Source organism: Sciurus carolinensis, chromosome 17 (genome assembly GCF_902686445.1).
Source record: "Sciurus carolinensis chromosome 17, mSciCar1.2, whole genome shotgun sequence".
Lineage (NCBI taxonomy): Eukaryota > Metazoa > Chordata > Mammalia > Rodentia > Sciuridae > Sciurus > Sciurus carolinensis.
Genome location: NC_062229.1, coordinates 30,487,003 through 30,510,654, shown reverse-complemented (window position 1 = coordinate 30,510,654; position 23,652 = coordinate 30,487,003). Strand labels below are relative to the sequence as shown.

The 23,652-nt window shown below is 36.5% G+C and overlaps 1 protein-coding gene across 1 annotated transcript in view; it reads right to left on the bottom strand.

The window, feature by feature from the left end:
• Scn11a (sodium voltage-gated channel alpha subunit 11) overlaps positions 1 to 21,459 on the bottom strand; it is a 115,463-nt gene extending 94,004 nt beyond the window's left edge. The window contains 3 exon segments of the mRNA XM_047531029.1: positions 19,269 to 19,370; positions 20,560 to 20,678; positions 21,193 to 21,459. Coding sequence (XP_047386985.1) covers positions 19,269 to 19,370; positions 20,560 to 20,678; positions 21,193 to 21,459 — 488 coding nt within the window.
• Between the last annotated feature and the right edge of the window lie 2,193 nt (positions 21,460 to 23,652).

The window sequence follows — 23,652 nt, the reverse complement described above, 5'->3', positions numbered from 1 at the left end:
TAATTCTAAGAGGAAAGTTTCCAGCATTGAGCACCTACATTAACAAAAAAACAGAAAGATCCCAGCAATCTAATGTTACACCTTGAGGACCTAAAAAAAGGAAGAACAAACTAATTACAAAATCAGCACAAGGCAGAAAATAATTAAGATCACAGCTGAAATTGAAAATCTATAGCTGAATGGAAAAATATAAAGCATCAACACAACAAAGCATTGGTTCTCTGAAGAGATAAATAAGATTAATAAGCCCTTAGCCAAACTAACCAAAAGAAACAGAAAGAAGACCCAAATCAACAAAATTAGAGATGAAAAATAGGATATTACCAAGACGCTTTTGAAATCCAAAGGATCATTAAAAACTATTTTGAAAATATAAACTCTAAGAAACTGGAAAATCTAGAAGATATTGACAAATTTTTAGACACATATGATCTACCCAAATTGAACTTATGAGGATATAGAAAAACCTAAATGGACAAATATCAAGCAACAAGATCAAAGCAGCAATTAAAAACATTCCAAGAAAAGCCCAGGACCAGATGGATTCTCAGCCGAGTCCTACCAGATCATTAAAGAAGAACTAATGCTAATCTTCCTCACATTATGCCATGAAATAGAGAGGAAGGAAACATCTAAAATTCATTCTATGAAGCCAATATCACCCTGATACCAAAATCAGACAAAGTCACATCAAGGAAAGAAAAATTCAGGGAGGTTTTCAAGATGGCGGAAGAGAGGAGGTCGTTTTCCCGGCTGCTCCATGGAGTAAAACCAAGAAAGCAGACAGGCAGTTTCTCAGGAAGGTGAGTGAACAAAAAATAAGCTGGGGGACTTTACTGGAATTCAAAACTGGAAATTCAAAGCATATCAGGGACTCAGGAAGTTAGATATAATTTAAAAAAGAAGAAATCCCCAAAGGCAAAACCACTGCCACAGCTGGGCCAGGAGCACCAGCCAGAGCAGTCCCTCCATGAGCATAGTAGAGGGACAAGGGAGTTAAAGGAACCTGCTTTTCCAGGAGGCCCGAAGTGTGTCCAGGTATGGAGAGTTCAGAGATCAAAGACATTGCCCCTCAAACCTGAAACACTCACTGTACAATATTCATGGGTGGCGAAAGGAGCCTCCATCTCTGCAGGTGGCATGTGGAGGACAAAAGAAGGAACAATTTTGCAACAGCTGAGGGAGGTGATCCTGGCAAACGTGAGTCTGGCTTGAAATACCGACTCAGTAAACACACACTGCACAACACCGAGTGTGCTTAAGTGACCAGGAAAAAAATCAAACATGGAGAGAGGTTTTTACACAGGGGAAACCCACTCAGTTCTACCCCTTCTCCTCCAAACTGGCTGCTTGCAGGACCAGCTGGGAGAGACATATCTGGCCAGGAACTTGGAAGAGTGGGGTCAGAAGAAATTGGAGACTGAACCTGAGACCAGGAAACACTGGGTGGGAAGGAGGTGTCAGGGACTAAATATAGGGTCTCTTACCACACGAGTGGAACCCAGGGGTGATCCCTGGGGTACAGTCTTCCAGCATGAACCAGCAAGTACCGGGCGCTGGAGGTGTGCTAATTTAAAAATCTCCAAACCAACTGGCATCCAAGGAAGAGCCTGGAGCCTGCCTCAGCCTAAACCCCGCCTCCAGGAACTCCGCCTACGGGATTACCTCTCTCACTCCAGCAATCCAGAGGGTGGAGCGTCACCCTGCAGAGGATGCCACCTAAAACTGCTGAGAAGAGAAGCCGAGAGTACTTTGAACTCCAACAGAAAGAATTCTTTTTTTTTTTTTTTTTTTTTTTTGCGTTGCTGGAGATTGAACCCAGGGCCGTGTGCTTGCAAGGCGAACACTCTACCAACTGAGCTATATCCTCAGCCCACCAGAAAGAATTCTTTAACTTTTCATCAAGATCTTTTTCTTTTTCTGTTTAATTTTGACCTTAATGGTACATGAACATTTATACATATTTGTATTTTTTTTCTCATTTCTAGCATTTTTGAAGTCAGTTATTTTTCATGGATTAGTTTTTTTGTGTGAACTCAGATGTTTGGTTAATATATTTTTGTTCTGTTTTGTAGTCTTTTATTTTTATTTTTAATTTTTTTAAATTTTTACTTTTTATATATATTTTTCCTGTGTCCCTTGAATCTCTCATTTCTTCTGTTAACAGCCAATCTCTATTGTCCTCTCTTTCACTCCTCTTTCAATTTTTTACTTCTTCTCTCTTCCTCCCTCATCATCATCACATCCTATTATCACTTCTGTTCTATTCCTGTCCGCCATTTGAAATTATAAACCCTTTTGCAAATGTTATTTTAAGCAATATTTGATCATATCATTTGTGTTTATTGCGATCATTAACATTGTAGATATGATAGTAGGAGCTATTTGGTTTAATGTTGTATATTGTTTGCATTGATTGTTGTTACTATTTGTCTTCCCCTAAACAGTGAGGTACTGGAAACCTTCAGAGACTCTATAAGTCCACAGGGTATAAACTCTACTGCCTCAGATCCATTCTGTTAGATAAGTGGACACACAAACAACATGAAAAAGCAAGAGAACAAATCACCCGAAACAAACCAAGACACTCCGATAACAGAATCCATTGACACCACAGTGGAAGAAAAGTCAGAGAAGGAGTCACTGATCTGCAAAGTAAAGGGAATATAAGAAATGAAATCAGAGAGAAAATAAATGAAGTGAAAGACCATTTCAATAAAGAGGCAGAGATTCTTAAAAAAAAAAAAAAAGAAGACAAGCAGAAATCCTCAAAATGAAGGAAACAATAAACCAAATTAGAAATTCAATAGAAAGCATCACCAACAGACTAGACCACTTGGAAGACAGACCCTCAGGCAACGAAGACAAAATATATAATCTTGAAAACAGAGTTGACCACAGAGAGAAGATATTAAGAAACCATGAACAGAACTTCAAGAATCATGGGATAACATGAAAAGACCAAATTTAAGATTTATTGGATAGATGAAGACATGGAGATACAAACCAAAGGAATGCACAATCTTTTCAATGAAAATAATAGAAAATATCAAGCCTATAGAATGAAATGGAAAATCAAATACAAAAGGCTTACAGGACCCCAAATGTAAAAAATTACAACAGACCCACACCAAGACACATTATAATGAAAATGCCTACTATACAAAATAAGGATAGAATTTTAAAGACTGTCAGAGAAAAATATCAGATTACATATAGGGGGAAACCAATTTGGATCTCAGATGATTTCTCAACCCAGACCCTCAAAGCTAGGATGTCCTAGAATAAAATGCACTAGGCTCTGAAAGAAAATAGATACCAACCAAGAATCCTACATCCAGCAAAATTAAGCTTCAGATTTGAAGATAAAGTAAAAACCTTCCATGATATTCAAAAGGTAAAAGAATTTGCAACTAGAAAGCCTGCACTATGGAACATTATCAACAAAATATTCCATCAAGATGAAATGAAAGAAAAAGTGAAAACCAGTGAAGAGAGGAATTACACTAAAGGAATAATCAATCAAAAGAGAAACTAATTCAAACTAAAAACTAGAAATAAACTCAAATGACCAGGAATACAAATCATATCTCAATAACCTTGAGCATTAGTGGACTAAATCCATCAATCAATAGACACAGACTAGATTTCTCTAATTGCTAAAGATGTTGCACATTTTTTCTTATATTTGTTGATTGATTGTATTTCTTCTGTGGAGTGTCTGTTTAGTTCCTTAGCCCATTTATTGATTGGGGTTTTTTTTGTGCTAAGTTTTTTGAGTTATTTATATATCCTGAAGATTAATGCTTTATCTGAGGTGCATGTGGTAAAGATTTTCTACTGATCTGTAGGCTCTCTCTTCACATTATTGTTTCTTTTGCTGAGAAGAAGCTTTTTAGTTTGAATCCATCCCTTTTATTGATTCTTAATTTTACTTCTTGAACTTTAGGAGTCTTGTTAAGGAAGTCAGATCCTAAACAACATGATGAAGATTTGGGCCTACTTTTTCTTATATTAGATGCAGGATCTCTGTTCTAGTGCCTAAGTCTTTGATCCACTTTGAGCATCATGCAGGGCGAGAGATAGGGGTTTAATTTCATTTCATTACATATGGATTTCCAAATTTCTCAGCACCATTTTTTGAATAGGCTATCTTTTCTCCAGTGAATGTTTTTGGTGCCTTTGTCTAGTACAAGATACCTGTATTTATGTGGATTTGTCTCTGTGTCTTCTATTTTGTACCATTGGTCTATGTGTCCATTTTGGTGCCAATACCATGCTGTTTTTGTTATTATGGCTTGTAGTATAGTTTAATCTGGAATTGTGATGCCTACTGCTTCACTTTTCTTGCTAAGAAATGCTTTGGATATTCTGAGTTTTTTATTTTTCTAAATAAGTTTCATGATTACTTTTTCTAGTTCCATGAAAATCAAAACTACTCTAAGATTTCATCTCACCCTAGTCATAATGGCAATTATGAAGAATGCAAACAACAATAAATGTTGGTGAGGATGTGGGGAAAAAGGTACATTCATACATTGCTGGTGGGGCTGCAAATTGGTGCAACCGTTATGTAAAGCAGTATGAAGATTCCTCAGAAAACTTGGAATAGAACTACCATTTGACCTAGTTATCCCACTTCTCAGTTTATATTCAAAGGACTTAAAATCAGCATTTTACAGTAATGTAGTCACATCAATGTTTATAGCAATATATCAATTCACAATAGCTAAACTATGAAACCAACCTAGCTGCCTTTCAACAGATTAATGGATTAAAAAGAAGTGACATATATGTAGTCATATAAATATAAATATATTAGAATATTACTCAGCCTTAAAGAAGAATGAAATTATGGCATTTTCTGATAAATGAATGGAACTGGAGAATATCATGCTAAGGGAAATAAACCAATCCCCAAAACCAGAGTCTGAATGTTTTCTCTGATATGCAGATGTTAATTCACAAGGAGGGAGGTTGACTAGGGAAGAATAGAGTTACTTTAGATTAGGTAGAGAGAATTGAAGGGAGGGGAGAGGGTCTGTGGGGATAGGAAGGATAATAGAATGAATCAGACATTATTACCCTATGTACATATGTAACTATATGACTGGTGAGATTCTATATCATGTATAACCAGAAGAATGAGAAGTTATATTCCATTATATATGATGTATCAAAGTGCTTTCTACTGTCATATATAACTAATTAAAACAAATTTAAAAATTTTTAAAAAGTCACAGACTGGCAGATTGAATTTAAAAAAAGACCCAACAATATGCTGTCTCCAAAAGACTTACCTTATAAGCAAAGACATCCACAGACCAAAGGTGAAAGAATGGGAAAAAGCATATCACTCACATGGATCAAGTAAACAAGCAGGGGTTTCTATCCTCATATCAGATAAAGTGGGTTTTAAGCCAAAGTTAATCAGAAGGGTCAAAGAAGGACATTTCAGACTGCTTAAGGGAATTATACATCAATAAGACACAATAATTGTAAATATTTATACCCCCAAACTATGGAGCATCTACATACATCAAATGTACCCTTCTCAATTTCACAAATCAAATAGACCACAACAAAATAATACTGCATAACTTTAACATACTTCTGTCACCACTGGATAGATTCTCCAAACAAAAACTAAATAAAGAAGCTATAGAAGTCAAAAGTACAATGGATAATATAGTCTTAACAGACAAATATAGAATATTTCATCCATCAATAACTGAATACACTTTTTTCTCAGCAGCACATGTATCCTTCTCTAATATAGACCACATTATGTAATCTATCACATACATTGGCATACAATTATAAAATTACCTTAATATATTCTTAACATCTGTAGGTTTGTTTTGATAGCTCCCTTTCCATTGATATTAATTTTTGTCTTCTTGCTTTTTTCTTTATTAGACTCATTTGATTTTTATCAAATTTTATTTGTATTATTTCCTCTCTATTTCAAATATTTCTGCTCCCACTTTTATTTTTTTCCTCCCTACTATGTAATTTGAAAATAATTTTATTGTTATTCTAGCTTCTTTCTGATACAAGTACTTCAAGTTATAAATGTTCATCTGAGTACCAATTTCATCCCAGAGATACTGACATTTCAAGCTTTTATTATCATTTAGTTCAAAGCACTTTTTATTTACTTTTTTGTGCTTTCTTCCTTGACCTCTGAGATATTTATAAATGCATCATTTAATTTTGAAATAGTTGACATATGGGGATGGGGTTCTATGTATCTTAAGGTGATTGATTTCTAATGTAATAAATCATGCAGGAAACACATTCTGCAAGATTTAAAAATTTTAAAAAGTAATGGAAATGCTTTTATAATTATTTTATTGGTTACATTCATGTTAAAACTGATCAATTTGCATACTTCAAATATGAGCATTTTATTGTACTTCAATTTTAACTCAGTAAAGTATGAGGGAAAGATAGAAAGAGGGAAAAATTTTAAAATAAAAAATAAAAAGAAAGAGAAAAATAAACTTCAGACCAATATCCCTAATGAATAAGGACTCAAAAATTCTTAATAAAGGACCTCGGAATCAGACCAGAGACCTTACATCTTATAGAAGAAAAAGTAGGTCCAGAGCTTCAACATGTTGGCTTAGGACCAGACTTCCTCAACAGGACTCCCATAGCACAAGAAATAAAAGAAAGAACCAATAACTGGGATAGATTCAAACTAAAAAGCTTTCTCTCAGCAAAGGAAACTATCAGCAATGCGAAGAAAGAGCCTACAGAGTGGGAGAAAATCTTTGCCAATCATACTTCAGATAGAGCGCTAATCTCCAGAATCTATAAAGAACTCAAAAAACTCTACACCAAGAATGTAAATAATCCAATTGACAAATGGGCTAAATAAATGAATAGACACTTCACAGAAGAAGATATACAAGCAATCAACAAACATATGGAAAAATGTTCAACATCTCTAGTAATAAGAGAAATGCAAATCAAAACCACCCTAAGATTCCATCTCACCCCAATTAGAATGGCGATTATCAAGAATACAAGCAACAACAGGTGCTGGCGAGGATGTGGGGAGAAAGGTACACTCTTACATTGCTGGTGGGGCTGCAAATTAGTGCAGCCACTCTGGAAAGCAGTGTGGAGATTCCTTAGAAAACTTGGAATGGAACCACCATTTGACCCAGCTATCCCACTCCTTGGCCTATACCCAAAGGACTTAAAATCAGCATATTACAGAGATACAGCCACATCAATGTTCATAGCTGCTCAATTCACAATAGCCAGATTGTGGAACCAACCTAGATGTCCTTCAATTGATGAATGGATAAAGAAACAGTGGTATATATATACAATGGAATATTACTCAGCCATAAAGAATGATAAAATTATGGCATTTGCAGGCAAATGGATGAAACTGGAGAATATCATGCTAAGTGAGATAAACCAATCTCAAAAAACCAAAGGAAGAATGATATCGCTAATAAGTGGATGATGACACATAATGGGGGGTGGGAAGGGTTAGTGTTGGGGTTGGAGTTGGGTTTAGGGAGGGGGGCAGGAATGGAGGAAGGAAGGACTGTATAGATGGAGGGGAGGGGTGGGAGGGGTGGGGGGGAAGAGAAAAAATGGCAGAATGAATCAAACAACATTACCCTATGTAAATTTATGATTACACAAATGGTATGCCTTTACGCCATGTACAGACAGAGAAACAGCATGTATCCCATTTGTTTACAATAAAAAATAAAAAAATTTAAAAAAAATAAAAAAAAATAAAAATGTTAGATGAATATGGATTTTAAAAAATAAATAAAGACTTTGCCTGGCCATAAAAAAAAAAATTCTTAATAAAAAATTGACAAACTGCATTTAAAAACACATTAAGAGGATGATATACCATGATCAAATGGGTTTCATTAATGGGATTCAAGTTTAGTTCAACATATGCAAATCAGTAAATGTAATTCACCACATAAATACAATTAAGGGCAAGAATCATATGATCATCTCAATAGTTGCAGTAAAAAACTTTGACAAAATCCAACACCCATTCATGTTAAAAACTCTGGAAAAACTAGGGTTGGAAGGAATTTACCTCAACATTATAAAGGTTATATACAACAAAACCAAAGCCAACATCATATTGAATGGAGAAAAACTGAAAGCATTTCCTCTAAAATCAGAAATAAAACAAGGATATCCACTTTCACCACTCTAATTCAATATAGTTCTTGAAACTCTAGCCAGAGCAGTCAAGCAACAAAAGAATATCAAAGTGATACATGTAGCAAAAGAAGAAGTCAAGTTATCTTTGTTTTCTGATGACATAATCCTATATCTAGAAGACCCCCCCAAACCCCAGAAGACTTGTAGAGTGGAGAAACAAATTCAGCAAAGTAGCATATACAAGATCAACATACCTAAATCAGTAGCTCTCTTATGCTCCAAAAATGAATCTGCTGGGGGAAAAATCAGAAAAACTACCCTCTTCACAATAACAACAACAACAACAACAAAAACCCCTTGGGAATAAATGTAACCAAGGAGAGGAAAGACCTCTATGATGAAAACTATGAACACTGAAGAAATAAATTTAAGATCTTAGAAGATGGAAATATCTTCCAAGTTCTTGGATAGGCAGAATTAATATTGTCAAAATGGCCATACCACCAAAAATGTTACACAGATTCAATGCAATCTCCATAAAAATACCAATAACATTCTTCACAAAACTAGAAAAAGCAATCCTAAAATTCATTTGAAAGAATAAAAGACATAGAATTGCCAAACCAATTCTAAGAAAAAAACAATACTGAAGACATCACAATATTTGATCTCGAATTATATTGCAAAGCTATAGTTACAAAAACGGCATGGCATTGGCATCAAAACAGACATGAAGATCAATGGAATAGCACAGAAGACACAGAGACAAACCCACATAGATATAGTCATCTGATACTTGATAAAGGTGACAAAAACATATCTTGGAGATAGCCTTTTTAACAAACATTGCTAGGAAAACTGGCCATCTATATGTGGAAGAATGAAATTAGATCCCCATCTCTCACCCTGCACAAAAGTCAAATCAAAATGGGTAAAAGACGAGAAATTCCTAGAAATTAGACCAAAAACACTGCAACTGCCAGAAGAAAAAATAGGTCTACACCCTAACACATTGGCACAGGCACTGACTTCATTAATAAGACTTCTAAACTTCAAGAAATAAAACCAAGAATCAATAAGTAGGATGGTGTCAAATTAAAAATTTCTGCACCACAAAGGTAACAAAAGCAGGAAGAGACAGCCTACAGAATGGGGGAAAATCTTTGCCAACTACTCCTCTGACAAGGGATTAGTATCCAAACTACATAAAGAACTCAAAAAACTTAACACCAAAAACCAAAAAAGCCTAATCAATAATGGACAAAAGAATTAAACAGACATTTCTTCAAAGAAGAAATTGCCAACAAATATATGAAAAAATTTTCAACAGCTCTAGCAATCAGAGAAATGCAAATCAAACCTACATTAAGATTTCATCTCACTTCAGTTAGAATGACCATCTTGAGAACACAAATAATAATTTTAAAAATGCTGGAGAGAATGTTAGGGGAAAAAATACACTTGTATAATGTTGGGGGGACTACAAATTAGTACAACCACTTTGGAAAGCAGTATAAAGATTTTTCAAAAGACTAGGAATCAAACCAACATATGACCCAGGTATTCCACTCCTTGGAATTTATCCAAAAAAAAAAACAAAAAAACTAAAAGCAGCATACTATAGTAATACAGGCACATCAGTGTTTATAATAGCATAATTCACAATAGCCAAGTCATGGAATCAGTCCAGGTGCCTGTCACAGATTAATGGATTAAGAAAATGTGGTACAGATACATAATGGAGTTTTACTCAGCCATGAAGAAGAATGAAAATATGCCATTTGCTAGTGAACAACTGGGGAACATCATGCTAAGTGAAATAAGCCAGATTCAGAAAGTCAAAGGTCAAATGTGTTCTCTCATGTGCAGAAACTGAGAGCAAAATAAGGGGGCAAAGGAGAGGAGTCCCATGAAAATAGAAGGAAGATCAACAGAGTAGTTAAGATTGAGGGAGTGGGAGGAGGGACAGGAAAAAGGAGAAAACGCAGAATGAAATTGACCAAATTAGGCAATGTACATATATTAATATACCACAGTGAATTCCACCTTTATGTATATTTGTAAAGCACCAACTTTAAAAACAATAAATAAATATAAATAAGACCAGTAGAGTAGAAAAAGGGGAAGAGGGGAGGGAATAGGAGAGGGAAAGAAGAAGTACTGGGGACTTAAATGGAGTAAATTATATTCCACGCATGTGTGATTATGTCAAAATGAACCTCCCTATTATGTATGACTACAATGCATTAAGGAAAATGTTTTTAAATAACATTTTATCAATGATTTCCCAAGAATTTGCATGCATGTGTATAATTTTTTTACATATTGGTAGTTTTATATAATGATAGCAGCTAGTTACAAGATACAATAAGGGAAAGATCAGACTTACAATTATGACAAAGACATAAAATTCACAAACATACATTTAACAAGAAATTTGGAACATCGATGTGAAGAAAACTTTCAAGCAAATCTGAAGGACATAAAGGACTAAGTGAAAAGACATGTTCTTGGTGAGTTCTAACCTCATAAAGACATCAGTTTCCTCCAGGTTAATTTATAAATTTTAATGCCATTAATAAAACTAAACAAGTTGACTATACAATTTAGGTAGAAAAATAAACCAACAGAAACAATAAAAATCCTCAAAGGAGGAGCAATGAAATCATAAACAAGCAATCATAAATAAGCAAACTTGATAATTAAAAAGTACAGTTTGGATATATGGAAATGCACAACAAGGCAGGTATACTGGTGCATGCCATAATACCAGCCACTTAGGAGCCTGAGACAGGAGGATCACAAGGTTGAGGACAGCCTGGGCAATTTAAGGAGGTCCTGCCTCAAAATATAAAAATAAAAATAAAAAAGGCTGTGTAGCTCATACAGATGTATTTCAGTGGTAGAGCATCCCTGGGTTCAGTCCCCAGAATTGCAAAAAGAAAAGAAAATGCAGACCAATGCAGAGGAGAAAGCCTAGAAACAATTCTAAATGTGGAAATAATATCTCAAATTAGAAGATAAAAGGCAGACTCCTAAATGGATAAGCATCTGAAATGAAATATGGAATCAGATCTGTTTATCACATTCTGTACTTGGATAAATTCTAAATTGGTCAAATGTTTAAGTTTATTTTTTAAAAAAGAAATTATAGAAGCCCTATAAAAGGCTATCTTTTCTCTAATGCATGCTTTTGGCAACTTTGTCAAGAATAAGATGGTTGTCGGTGCGGGTGTCTCCACGTCTTCTGTTCTGTTCCCTTGGTCTACCTGTCTGTTTTTATGCTGACATTAGGCTGTTTTTGTCACTATGGCTCTAGCGTAATGTGAAATCAGATATTGTGGTGGCTCCAACATTGCACTTTTGCTCCCCTACAGGATTGCTTTGGCTATTCTGGTTCTTTGGTTCTTCCATATTAATTTTAAGAGTTTGTTTTTCTAGTTCTGTGAAGACTGCCACTTGTCTTTTGATGGGGACTGCTTTGTATCTTTTAGCAAGTGTTGCTGGGAAAACTGGATATCCATATGTAGAAGAATGAAACTAGAGTCCTATCTCTCACCCTGCACAAAAGTCAACTCAGAGTGGATCAAAGACCTGAGTATGAGACCTGAAACGTGCCAGGTGTAGTGGGACACACCTGTAACCTTGGTGACTGGGGAGGCTGAAGCAGGAACATAGTAAATTTGAGGCCAGCCTCAGCAACTTAGTGAGGCTGTAAGTACTTAGCAAGGCCCTGTCTCAAAATAAAATATAAAAAGGGCTGTGGGGGCTGGACTTGTTGCTCAGTGGTAGAGCACTTGCCTAGCACAGGTGAGGCACTGGGTTTGATCCTCAGGACCACATAAAAAATAAATAAATGAAATAAAGGTAGTGTGTCCATCTACAACTAAATATATATATATAAAATAAAAAAGGACTGCGAATGTGGTTCAGTGGTAAAACTCTCCTGGGTTCAATCCACAGTACCCACCCTCCACCAAAAAAAAAAAAAAAACACCTGAAACTTTGCAATCATTAGAAGAAAAAATAGGGGAAACACTTCAGCACATAGGTACAGGTAAAGATTTCTTGACTAGGATGCCAGTAGTAAGGAAAGAAGAAAAAGAATCCATAAAGGGAATGACATCAAATTAAAAAGCGTCTGCACATCAAAGGAAACAATTAGCAGAGTCAAAAGACAACTGACAGAATAGGAGAAAATCTTTGCCAGCTCTTCTCCCAACAGAGGATTAATATCCAGAGCATATAAAGCACTCAAAAAACTCAACATTAAAAAGAATCAAACAATCCAATCAATAAATGGGCAAATGAACTGACCAGACACTTCCCAAAAGAAATACAAATAGCCAACAATTATATGGGGAAAAAAAGCTCAGCATATTTAGCCACCAGTGAAATGCAAAGCAAAACTACAGAGATTCCTTCCCACTCCTGTTACATCAAGCAATCATCAAGAATACCAATAACAATGGCTACACAAGCAATAATAAGTGTTGGCGTGGATGTAGGGAAAAAGACACACTCATACATTGCTGGTGGAGTTGCAAATTGGTGCAGCCACTCTGGAAAGCAGTATGGAGATTCCTCAGAAAACTTGGAATGGATTCACCATTTGACCCAGCTATCCCACTCCTCAGTTTATACCCAAAGGACTTAAAATCAGCATACTACAGTAATAATAGTTGCTCAATTCACAATAGCTAGATTGTGGAACTAACCTAGATGCCCTTCAATAGATGAATGGATAAAGAAACTGTGATATATATACACAATGGAATACTATTCAACCATAAAGAAGAATAAAATTATGGCATTTGCAGGTAAATGGACGGAGTTGGAATATATCATGCTAAGTGAAATAGGCCAAGCCCAAAAAGCCAAAGGCTGAATGTTTTCTCTGATAAGTGGATGATGATATATATTGGGGGTGGGGAGTAAGAGAAAAATAGAGGGACTTTGGAATGTGTAGAGGGAAATGGGGTGGGAGGGGTGGGGGAAGGAAAGACAAGTAGGCTGAGACAGACATTATTACCCTATATACATGTATGATTACACGAATGATGTGAATCTACATTGTGAATAATCATAGAAATTAAAAATTGTACCCCATGTGTGTACAGTGAATCTGTAAAGATAAAAAAATTTAAAAAAAAGAATATCAGTAATGATAAATGCTGGTGAGGATACAGGGGTAAAGAAACTCACACACTGTTGGTGCGAATGTAAATTAGTACAGCCACTGTGGAAATCAGAATAGAGGTTCCTCAGAATGCCAAAAATAGAACTACCATATGACCCAGCTACCCCACTCCTTGGTATTTATCCAAAATAATTAAATTCGGCATACTTTAAAGACATATCCATACCCATATTTATCACAGCAAAATTCACAATAGCCAAGCTATGGAACCAGCCTAGGTGTTCATCAATGGATAAATGGATAAAGAAAATGTGTTATATACACATGTTGGATTTTTATTCAGTCACAATTAGAACAAAATTATGTCATTTGCAGGAAAATGGATGGAACTGGAGACCATTATTTTGAGCAAAATCAGACAAACTCTGAGATAAAAGTACTATATGTTTTCCCTCATTTGTGGAAACAAGAGGGGAAAAAATAGGGGTGCCATGAAAGTGGAAGGGTGACTATTAGGGTAAAAGGAGGGGTTCAGGGGCTGGGAGATGAGGGGGGTAGGAAGGTATTGGGGAGTGAAATTGATAAAATTGTGTTTTTATGTACATGTGAATATGCCACAGTGAGACCCTCCAGTCTGTATAATTTGGGATGCATCGATTTTTAAAAATATTTAAGAAAATATGGGAGGATTCTTGCCGGGTGCAGTGGCACATGTCTGCAAATCCCAGTGGCTTGGGAGGTTGAGGCAGGAGGATGGAGAGTTCAAAGCCAGCCTCAGCAAAAGGGAGGTGTTAAGCAACTCAGTGAGACCCTGTCTCTAAATAAAATACAAAATAGGGCTGGGGATGTGGCTCAGTGGTCGAATGTCCCAAAGTTCAATCCCTAGTACCAAAAAAAAAAAAAAAAAATTATATATACATATACGAATATAAAAATATATATATATATATATATGGGAGAATTATTTATAACTTAAAGCTAGAGAGAATCTAACTGGAAGTCAAAATGTATAAGCATAAAAGAAAAGTTTGTTAAATTTTACTGCATGAAAAGAAAAACATGTACAATTAAGAGACACTAGACTCCTGCTGAAGGTGGTGGGGGGGTGCGAGGAGGTTGGAAAATCCTTCCACAAATAATGAGTATTAAATAGATGAAATATATAAGGACCATTATTTGAAGGTTCTCAAAAATGAACAAAAGTCCAGGTGTAGTAGCACACGCCAATAACTCCAGTAACCCAGGAGGCTGAGGCAGGAGAATTTCAAGTTTGAGACCAGTCTCAGTAACTTAGTAAGACTTTGTCTCAAAATAAACCATATCCCTGGATTATATCCCCAGTACTGGGGGAAAAAAGACAGAAACTGAAAGGAAAATTCCTTTAATGTATTTATTTGCCTATTTATTTATTTTGTGGTACTGGAAATAGAGTTCAGGTCTTCACACATGCTAGGCAAATACTACCACTAAGCTAAACCCCCAACCCATGGAAACATCCCTTTTAAAAGGAAGTTAATTGCAATACCTGAGATTATGAAAATGTTTAACTATTTTGGTCTGAAAGTGTTTTTCAACCCCCATACTCCCTCCTCAACATTGACAAATGAATCTAGTCCTGAAGATAGAAGGTGGCAGAGGATGGGTTTCAGAGCTGTCAGAGAAGATGGAAATTTAGAGAGAAAATCCTGGAAGCAAGAGGGAGCTGAACAGAGGCCAGAAAACACTGATATAACATGCTTACCGTGCTAGAATAAAAATCATCAAGCAAGACTTCTATAGTCAATGAAATTACCTCTCAAAAAAAATACAAAATAAAGACATTTTCAGATAAATATAAACTGAGAGAATGGGCTGCTGATGGAACTGAACCACAAAAACTATTAAAGGAGAATTAAATTGCATCCTTTGCTGATAAGTGGATGGAACTGGAGAACATCATGTTAAGTGAAATAAGTCAGATTCAGATGTCAAGGGTCAAATGTTTTCTCTCCTATGCAGGAGAGAGAGTGAGGGAGGGAGGGAGAGAGGGAGGGAAAGGAATTAAAAGGGGATTTCACAAAAAGAGAAGGGAGACCAATGGAGTATAAGGGGATCGAGAGGAAGGGAAGAGAAATGAGTGAAGGGAAGTACTGGGGAATGAAATTCTACCACATTATGCTATGTCCATGTGTGGAGATGCCACCATGAATCCCACTCACATATTTAATTATAATGGACTAAGTAAAATAATAACAATAATAATAATAATAATAATAATAATAATAGAAGAGAAATCAGTAGAATAGAGCAATCAGATAAGAGGGAGGGTATAGGGAAGGGAAAAGAAAGGGACCAGGGAATAAGATTGAACAATTATGTGGCTGTAGGAATGTGGAACAATGAATCCAATTATTATGTATAATTGTGTTGCATTAATAAAAAAATTAAATACATATTTATTAAAGGAAGTTATTCAGGATGAATAGAAATGACACCTGAAGATAATTTATATCTACACGCAGGAATGTCTTTAAAAGACATGTACCCAGTTAAAGCAAAAGTCACAAACTGTATTGCTGGTGTTGTCCCACATATTAATTTAAATAAATGACAAATAACAAACAGATGTGGAATTATACTGTGGCAGGGTTCCTGTGCTTACCTGAAGCAATTCAATATTAACTGTCAGTACATTGTGATATATTAAGGATGCATAAGTAATCACTGGAACAATCACTGAGAAAATAATTCAAAGACAAAAAGCTAAAAATCTAGTAGATGATTAAAATAAAACACTAAAACATACCTAATTAATACTGAAGGAGATAGGAATGAAAGAACAATAGAATAGCAAAGGAACAAAAAAAATGAGATAAATGCAAAACCAATTAAAAGTGGACTTAGATTTTAAGTATAATCATAACTATATTAAATGTAAATGGACTAAATATGCCATCAAAAGACAAATATCAGATTGATAGACCACAAAAAAAGCAAAAACTAATGATATAAATGCTCTTTACAAGAGACATACTATAAATGCAGATACAAAAAGATTGAAAGTAAAAAGATGGAAAAAGATAGATATAACATGAAAACAACATAAGAAATGGCAGTAGCTATATTAATAACAAACACTAAGATGAGTATTGCTAGAAAGAATTCATTTCATAATAATAAAAGAATGCATACATCAGAAAGTTTTAATAATCTTAAATGTATGTGTGTCCAAAATAGTGCTGAAAGATGCCCAAAGCAAAATTAGACAAAAAGAGAGGAAGAATAGCCAAATCCACAACCACAGATGGAAATTTCAAGCCTCTTTTTCAGTAACTTATGAAAGCACTAAGTAGAAAAATCAGTAAAGGTATAAAAGATCTAAATGGCCCTATCAACCACCTTAACTGACCACTTATGGAACACCATGCCAAAGAACTGCAGCCTTCTTTTCAAGTGCACCTGAAACATTCCCAAGTCAGACTATAAAGCAAGTTTCTCTTGATCTCCAAAGACTGAAATCTTACATATATTTTTCTCTGACAACTGAATTAAATTGGAAATCAATAACAATGAGACAAAGGAAATAATCAACAGAGTTAAGAGATCACCTGAAAAATGGGAGAAAATACTTGCAATTTATTCATTGGACAAGGAATTAAAATTCAGAATATGTAAGAAATTCAAAGAACTCAACAGAAAAAAATAATAATCCGATTAAGAGTAGGCTTATTATCTGTGTAGATATTTCTCAAGAGAAGACATGCAAATGGCCAAAAAGTATGTGAAAAGATGTTCAACAGATACTTTGTTAGGGAACTGCAAATCAAAATTACAATGAAGGGGTATGGGGGAAGGAATGATAGGAGAGTGAAACAGACATTATTTCCTCATGTACATGTATGACTACATGACTGAGGTGATCCTGCAATATGTATAATCACAAAAAATGAGAGATTACCCTCTGTTTATGTATGATCTATCAAAATATATAAATACATTCTACTGTCTTATACAAATAATTAGAACAAATAAAATTTGAAAATTTAAAAAGATCACAATGAGGTGTTCTCTCTCCCAAGTTAGAGTGACTATCATGAAAAAGATAAAAAAGAAGAAATGTTAGCAAAAATAAGGAGAAAGAGTAACTCTTATACACTGTTGGTGGAATATGGATTAGTACAGCCATTATGGAAAACATTATAGAGTTTCCTCAAAAAGCTAAAAATAGAACTACCATATGATTCAGCAATTCCAGTACTGAGTATACATGCAAAGGAGATGAAATCATCATACCAAAAAGATACTTGTACTTCAATGTTTATTGCTGCACTGTTCATAGAGCTAAAATATTGAATCAACTTAGACAGTCATCAGTTGATGATTGGATAAAGTGTGGAGTATGTAAGTGTGGAGTATATACACAGTGGAGTATTACCGGACTATTAAAAGGAATGAAATTCTGTCATTTCAGGCAATGACATGGAAGTGGAAGTCACTATGTTAAGCCAACGAAACCAGACCCAGAAAGACTTACATCACAGGTTCTCATTTGTTTGTGGAAACTAACTAAATAGGTCATCTCAAAGAACAGAATCAAATGGAGGTCACCAGAGATTGGGGAGGAAAGGAGGAAAGGAAAACTGAAAGAAGTTTAAAAAAAACTTGCACAACATATGAGAAAATATTTATCAAATTTAGAAATTTCTAAGTTAATAAACAACTTATATTCTATAGATGTATGATTACAGACCCGTGTGACTCTGCACCATGTTCAGCCAGAGGAAGGAGAAGTTGTATATTTATGTACAATGTGTCTAAATGCATTCTACTGTCATGGATAACTACTTAGAATAAATTTTAAAAATTAAAAATTTAATAAAAAAGGCAACTTTCTGAAAAGTCAATTGAAATGACAAAAAAAATTTAATTATACAATGGAGTCACTCAAATAAAACAGGATACATGGGCGAAAATGGGAATATACAATTCACAACTAAAACATCAGCAAGTCTTGCACATGAGGAAATTAAAGAAATATAAATATTTTAATTACATAAGTTGAAAAAGAAAAACTGAAAGCAGGCAAGAAGGAAATCTGATTAGTTATTAGAATATACCAATGATGGTAAATAGGCACAAATGTTTTGGGAAGTATTTTGTCTACTTAGAAGCATTATAATGTACATTTTGATCTTGGGAACCAATTTCTAAGAATCTATTCTGAAAAAAAAAAAAAAGATCATTTTAAAATAGCTTCCTAAAAAAAGAGGCTGACGATGCCACTTGCACTATTAAATACCAGAACGATTAAGTGAACCATGGTTTGTTTACCTGATGAAAATAAATCATCAAAGTGGATTCCTATCAAACCTATGTAAGCCTAAAGAAAACCACTTAAGATCTAGACACAAATCAGGCACGTTCTGTTTATTACAAATGTAATATTTGTTGGCACCATTGGCTTCCTCTTTGGTAGCCACTGAATGACAAAAATTAACACTATTCAAGGGTAAAGAAAGGGAGGGAGGGGGCGAGATTGTCTAGCAGGTAGAAAGACAGCTAGATAAGAGGAATATGCTAAGGTGTATTGTTTTTAAATATTTTGAGTTGATCATTACATACTATACACATGTAATAAAAGGACACTGTGCCCCATAAATATGTACAATTAGTATCTCAATTAAAAAATCATTCATTAGTTAAAAAAAAAAAATAAAGTCCTTTAGGGCTGGGGATATAGCTCAGTTGGTAGAGTGCTTGCTTTGCAAGTACAAGGCCCTGGGTTCAATCCCCAGCACAGCAAAAAAAAAAAAAAAAAAAAAAAAAAGGGGCCTTTAAAGACAATTGTTAGAAAAAAATGTACACAAATAAGTCTGACTCTGCCAGCCTTTCCATTGGGGGATTGGGTTTACTGGGGACTTGTTCTTTCTCTCAACTTGAATAGATCTGTTTTGCACTTCAGGACAGGTGAAGGAAGGGAAGTACTCACTCAGTAGTGTCTGTCTCGTTACTATTGTTCTCCTTAACTTGAACCGCAGCCATAAGCACACAGTTGACAATGACCGTGCAGATAATGAACATGCTGAACAACGTGACCAGCTCCCATTAAGGCAGATACTCTGTGGGCAATGCACCCCAGGAGCCACCATCCTCCAACTGTAAGACTCAGCTGAGAACAACTCGTGCCTGTCCCCTCTGCGGAACTGCCCCCTGCCAAACCGAGAGCCACACACCCTCATCTGCGGGTCTGGCTGACACAGACTTACACAAATCCGGCCCCTTGCTTCAAAGTTGGACAACGCTGTGCTAGTCTAGTGCCATCCAGGTTCCAGAGCTCCTCCTGGGATCAGGCTCAAGCAGACTTAGCTGAGACCACCATCTTGCTTGGCTCTTTCTTTTGCCCCATCTTGCTTCCCTTTCCCCCTCTTTAGAGAGCACTCCTCTACTAAATCGCTTAAATGACAGTCCCCATCTCAGGTTCTGTTTCTAGGGAAACCAACTTAACTTCATTACCATTCTCCTCAATATTTCATTATGTGTAGTAATTCATGTTTTTTTTTTTTTCACTTCCCTGTGCCTAAAATGGTCTAATGTCCCCCCGTCCTCTGCACGCATCAGAAATGCTTAATAATTTCTATCTATCTTTACCCTTTAAAACCAAGGCTGCAAACTCTGTCTTAGGAGGCTGGAACATCATACATTTGCAAAGTCAGCTAACGCTGCTTGCTCCATAGGAGGGGTCCAGGTGGGGTGAAACAGAGCGTGCGTGCCCCTCTAAAAGAGGCGATGGTTTCTCACATGTTGATTTTTTTCCAGGAAGGAATGTAGCCTAGACATGCCAGAGATTCCATTTTACAAGAGAAGCTGGAAATCTGGCCTTTTCATATTAGAAAATGTCTCCAGAATGTTTAAACACTGTGTAGGTCCAACACAATGCATTTGTCCAACCAATAAGGTGCATAGGTTACCAGTTGGCCAGCCCAGTGTGGGCGTGCGCTTCAACGCTCCTTCCTCTCCACACTGCCACTCCCATCCTGCTGATCTCTCTCTCTCTAAACTGTCTGCCATTTGTTCTCCTTCTGAAGCCAAGGATCCCATAGCAGGGGGCAGGGGACATACCTGTTGACAACCAACCCCCAGCACAAAGCCCATCAGTGCTGCAGCAGTAGCACTCAGACAGTACCAGCTGAACGGATGAGTGTTGGCTTCCACTCACTTGACATGTAAACCCCCTGGGACTTGTGCACCTTTCGTGTGACCTGGACTTAGCAAAAGGATATGAATGGACCAGGATTCTAATGGCTAAACTTCTGATTGGATTGAAAGGTCCCAAAATGAACAAGGCACGCTTGGCACTGAAGCGGTAGATTGTTCTCTTCTTGTTCAACACCATAAATGTCTGCAAAACACCAAACGTGGTGGGAATTAAATACAATGACAACGATATTTATTATGAGTTCATTTACAGAAAATTCAAGGGAACCACAGGCTGAGTGAGTCCTGGTTTGACTTTGAACAAGAACTGCAGTTTTTGTTTTTGCAGAATTATTCTGAAGATGGAGGTATGTTTTGACCAGCAACTTTGTGACTCTGGAGGTCAGTGAATGTCCCCACATGGATTAGGTCTTAAGATAATTGTTGGAGTGTGGACTATTCACACAAAGGGATATGATGGAGGAACCAGAAATGTGTATTTTTGATTATCTGTCATAATGACAGGGCTCTACTTTAGCAGATATGTCCAGGGATGCTAAAAACAGGACAAATCTGTTAAATGGTGCATTGTCCCATCCCGAATGCCCAAAAGGGCCCCATTGAAGGACATCAATCTGTGCCCATTTCCTCTTAACCTGTCTTCCTGGGCTCTGGGAATGAAGCAACTCCTGAACAGCTCAGCTTCCCCACAGAAATACCTTGTGATTTCTGTAGTATGGGTCCAAGTCTTCCAGGGGCTTCGCTACCAGGTCACGGGGAATGCTGCCATAGAGCTTGGGCACCTTCCTGGAGGCCTTTAGGTCAAGTTGAGGTCGAAGCTCAGGTTCAGTCACTGTCTTGTCTTTGGACTTCTTTTTCTCTTTTTGGACAGCAATCCGCTTCTCTATGGCAGCCAGAGAGTCAGGAGTGAAGGGGCGGAAATTCCGCTCATCTGGGAAGATCACTGGGTAGCACCTGTCGTCCATCTTCACCCTTGCAATGGAGACAAATTGCAAATCCTCAGGGAGCTCTCGGGAGGTAGGAATGATGCAGTCTACCCTGGGTTTTAGTCTCAAAGGCTGATGTTATGGGGATCTACAAGAGTCGAGGTTGGGGAGAGGACAGGAAGGAAAAGGGTGGGGGAGGGAAAAGGGGAATCATAAACTGAAATAGATTTCCAAGTATGTATGAGTTGTTGGGATGAACCCAACTACTATGTATAACCATAAAGCCATAATTAAAAAGAAAAAAAGTTGAGGTTGAGGGGGTTGGGGACTCATTGGTTGTGTGGCAGATCAGAAGTGACCACCACTGTGGGTATAGCTGAAATTTTAGGTCTGTATACACAAGACTGAAACAGAACATCATTCCTGGAGGACCTGGGAATAGTGGGAAGCTGAATTCAGGAACCAATGAGCAGAAGAAGACCTGTCTCTAAGACTGAAACTCAGATAAGGTTATAATCAGCAGAGAGAGAGAGAGCACGTGCAGACCTGTAATCCTTTGCAAAGATCATGGACTTCTCCCTGAAAGTAATGGGGAATTGCTAGAGGTTTTGTTTTTTCATTGTGATGATGATGATTACTATAGAGGAGTAACACTATGAGGATTTTTTAAAAATCCCTCTAACTGGTGGGAATCAACAGGGCTTGAGACACAAGGTTGAAGGAGGTGATCAAACCACAGAGGGGGTTTGATCATGGAATGGATGGATATAAGAGTTCCTCAACGATAGCCTTGACCAGGGAGAAATTTGAGAGATGGTCCTTACCAAGGTCCCTGGCTTGATGCCCCACACTGAGATAGCACTAGGAAAGCAGGAAGCTTTGGGGGGATAAATTCAGTTTAAAACACATGGAGTTGAAGTTGCTTGGGAAACCTGCAAAGTAGAGAGAACCAGAAGCACTTGAATACAGGGAAAAATCACAGTTTATACATGTTACACTCTGAAAATAGCACACGAGAAAAAAAAATATGCTGTTAAAACTTCTCTGGAAGTTTTAACAGCATATTTAAATGCCTGCCTCAGCAAGGTCAGTACAGCTGACTTTTCTTTCAGCACCTCCTGAGTTAAGCCCCAAATAAGGTAGTTGATGGTGCTTAAAGGCAATGTTTCTCTTTAAATATGCATTTGGCAGGTCAGTATAATGCTGATGCCATTTGAGTCATATTTCCATTGAAAGTAGATGTGGGACTACAGATTCACTATGCTCTATCCCATTAAGGGTCAAGCTCATTATTTATGGTCTGCATGATAGAATTGTACATGCTCCTTAAATCAATTTTTCTCTCCTTCCTCCACTCTCAGAAAAATATATAATTGAATTTGTATAAATGAAGTGGACATATAATGAGACTCCACTGCATTTGGCTCTAGACCTCACGAAAGATAATTAAGATGAAATTAAGTTTTTGACAATCAACAGCATATGGGTGCTAGTTAATCCTATAAAATTCATGGGTTGAAAAAGATCCTTGGGTTGGAGTTGCTGCTCAGTGGTAGAGCACTTGCCTAGCAGGTGTGAGGCATTGGGTTCGATTCTCAGCACCACTATAAATAAGTAGATAAATAAATAAATAGTTCATCAAAACTAAAAAAATTTTTAAAAAATAAAATAAAATAAAAAAGAGCCGGGTGCAGTGGCACATGCCTGTAATCCCAGTGGCTCAGGAGGCTGAGGCAGGAGGATTGTGAGTTCAAAGCCAGCCTCGGCAATGGCGAGGCACTAAGCAACTCAGTGAGACCCTGTCTCTAAATAAAATACAAAATAGGACTGGGGGTGTGGCTTAGTGATTGAATGACCCTGAGTTCAATCCCTGGTACAAAAAAATATATTTTTTAAAAAAGAAAAGAAAAGAAAAAAAATAAAGAAAGAAAGAAAAAGATCCTGGATGGCAGAAACAAGATCTTATGCTAAGTTATAGCAATGTCCCCATTGTAGGGCTACTGCCATAATCATGTGACTATTAAGAAACTGGGAAGTCTGACCCTACCATTGTGACCCTGAGGAATATTTTGCCCATGTTCTTAAGGAAAAGAGATTTGATATAAATAACACAAAATAAAACTGGTAACCCCTGAAACCACACACTTAATATTTGTTATAGATAATAAAACAACTAAAAAACTACATCTTAAAGGTAACATGGAAAGCTGCAAAAATTGACTCAGGGGAAAA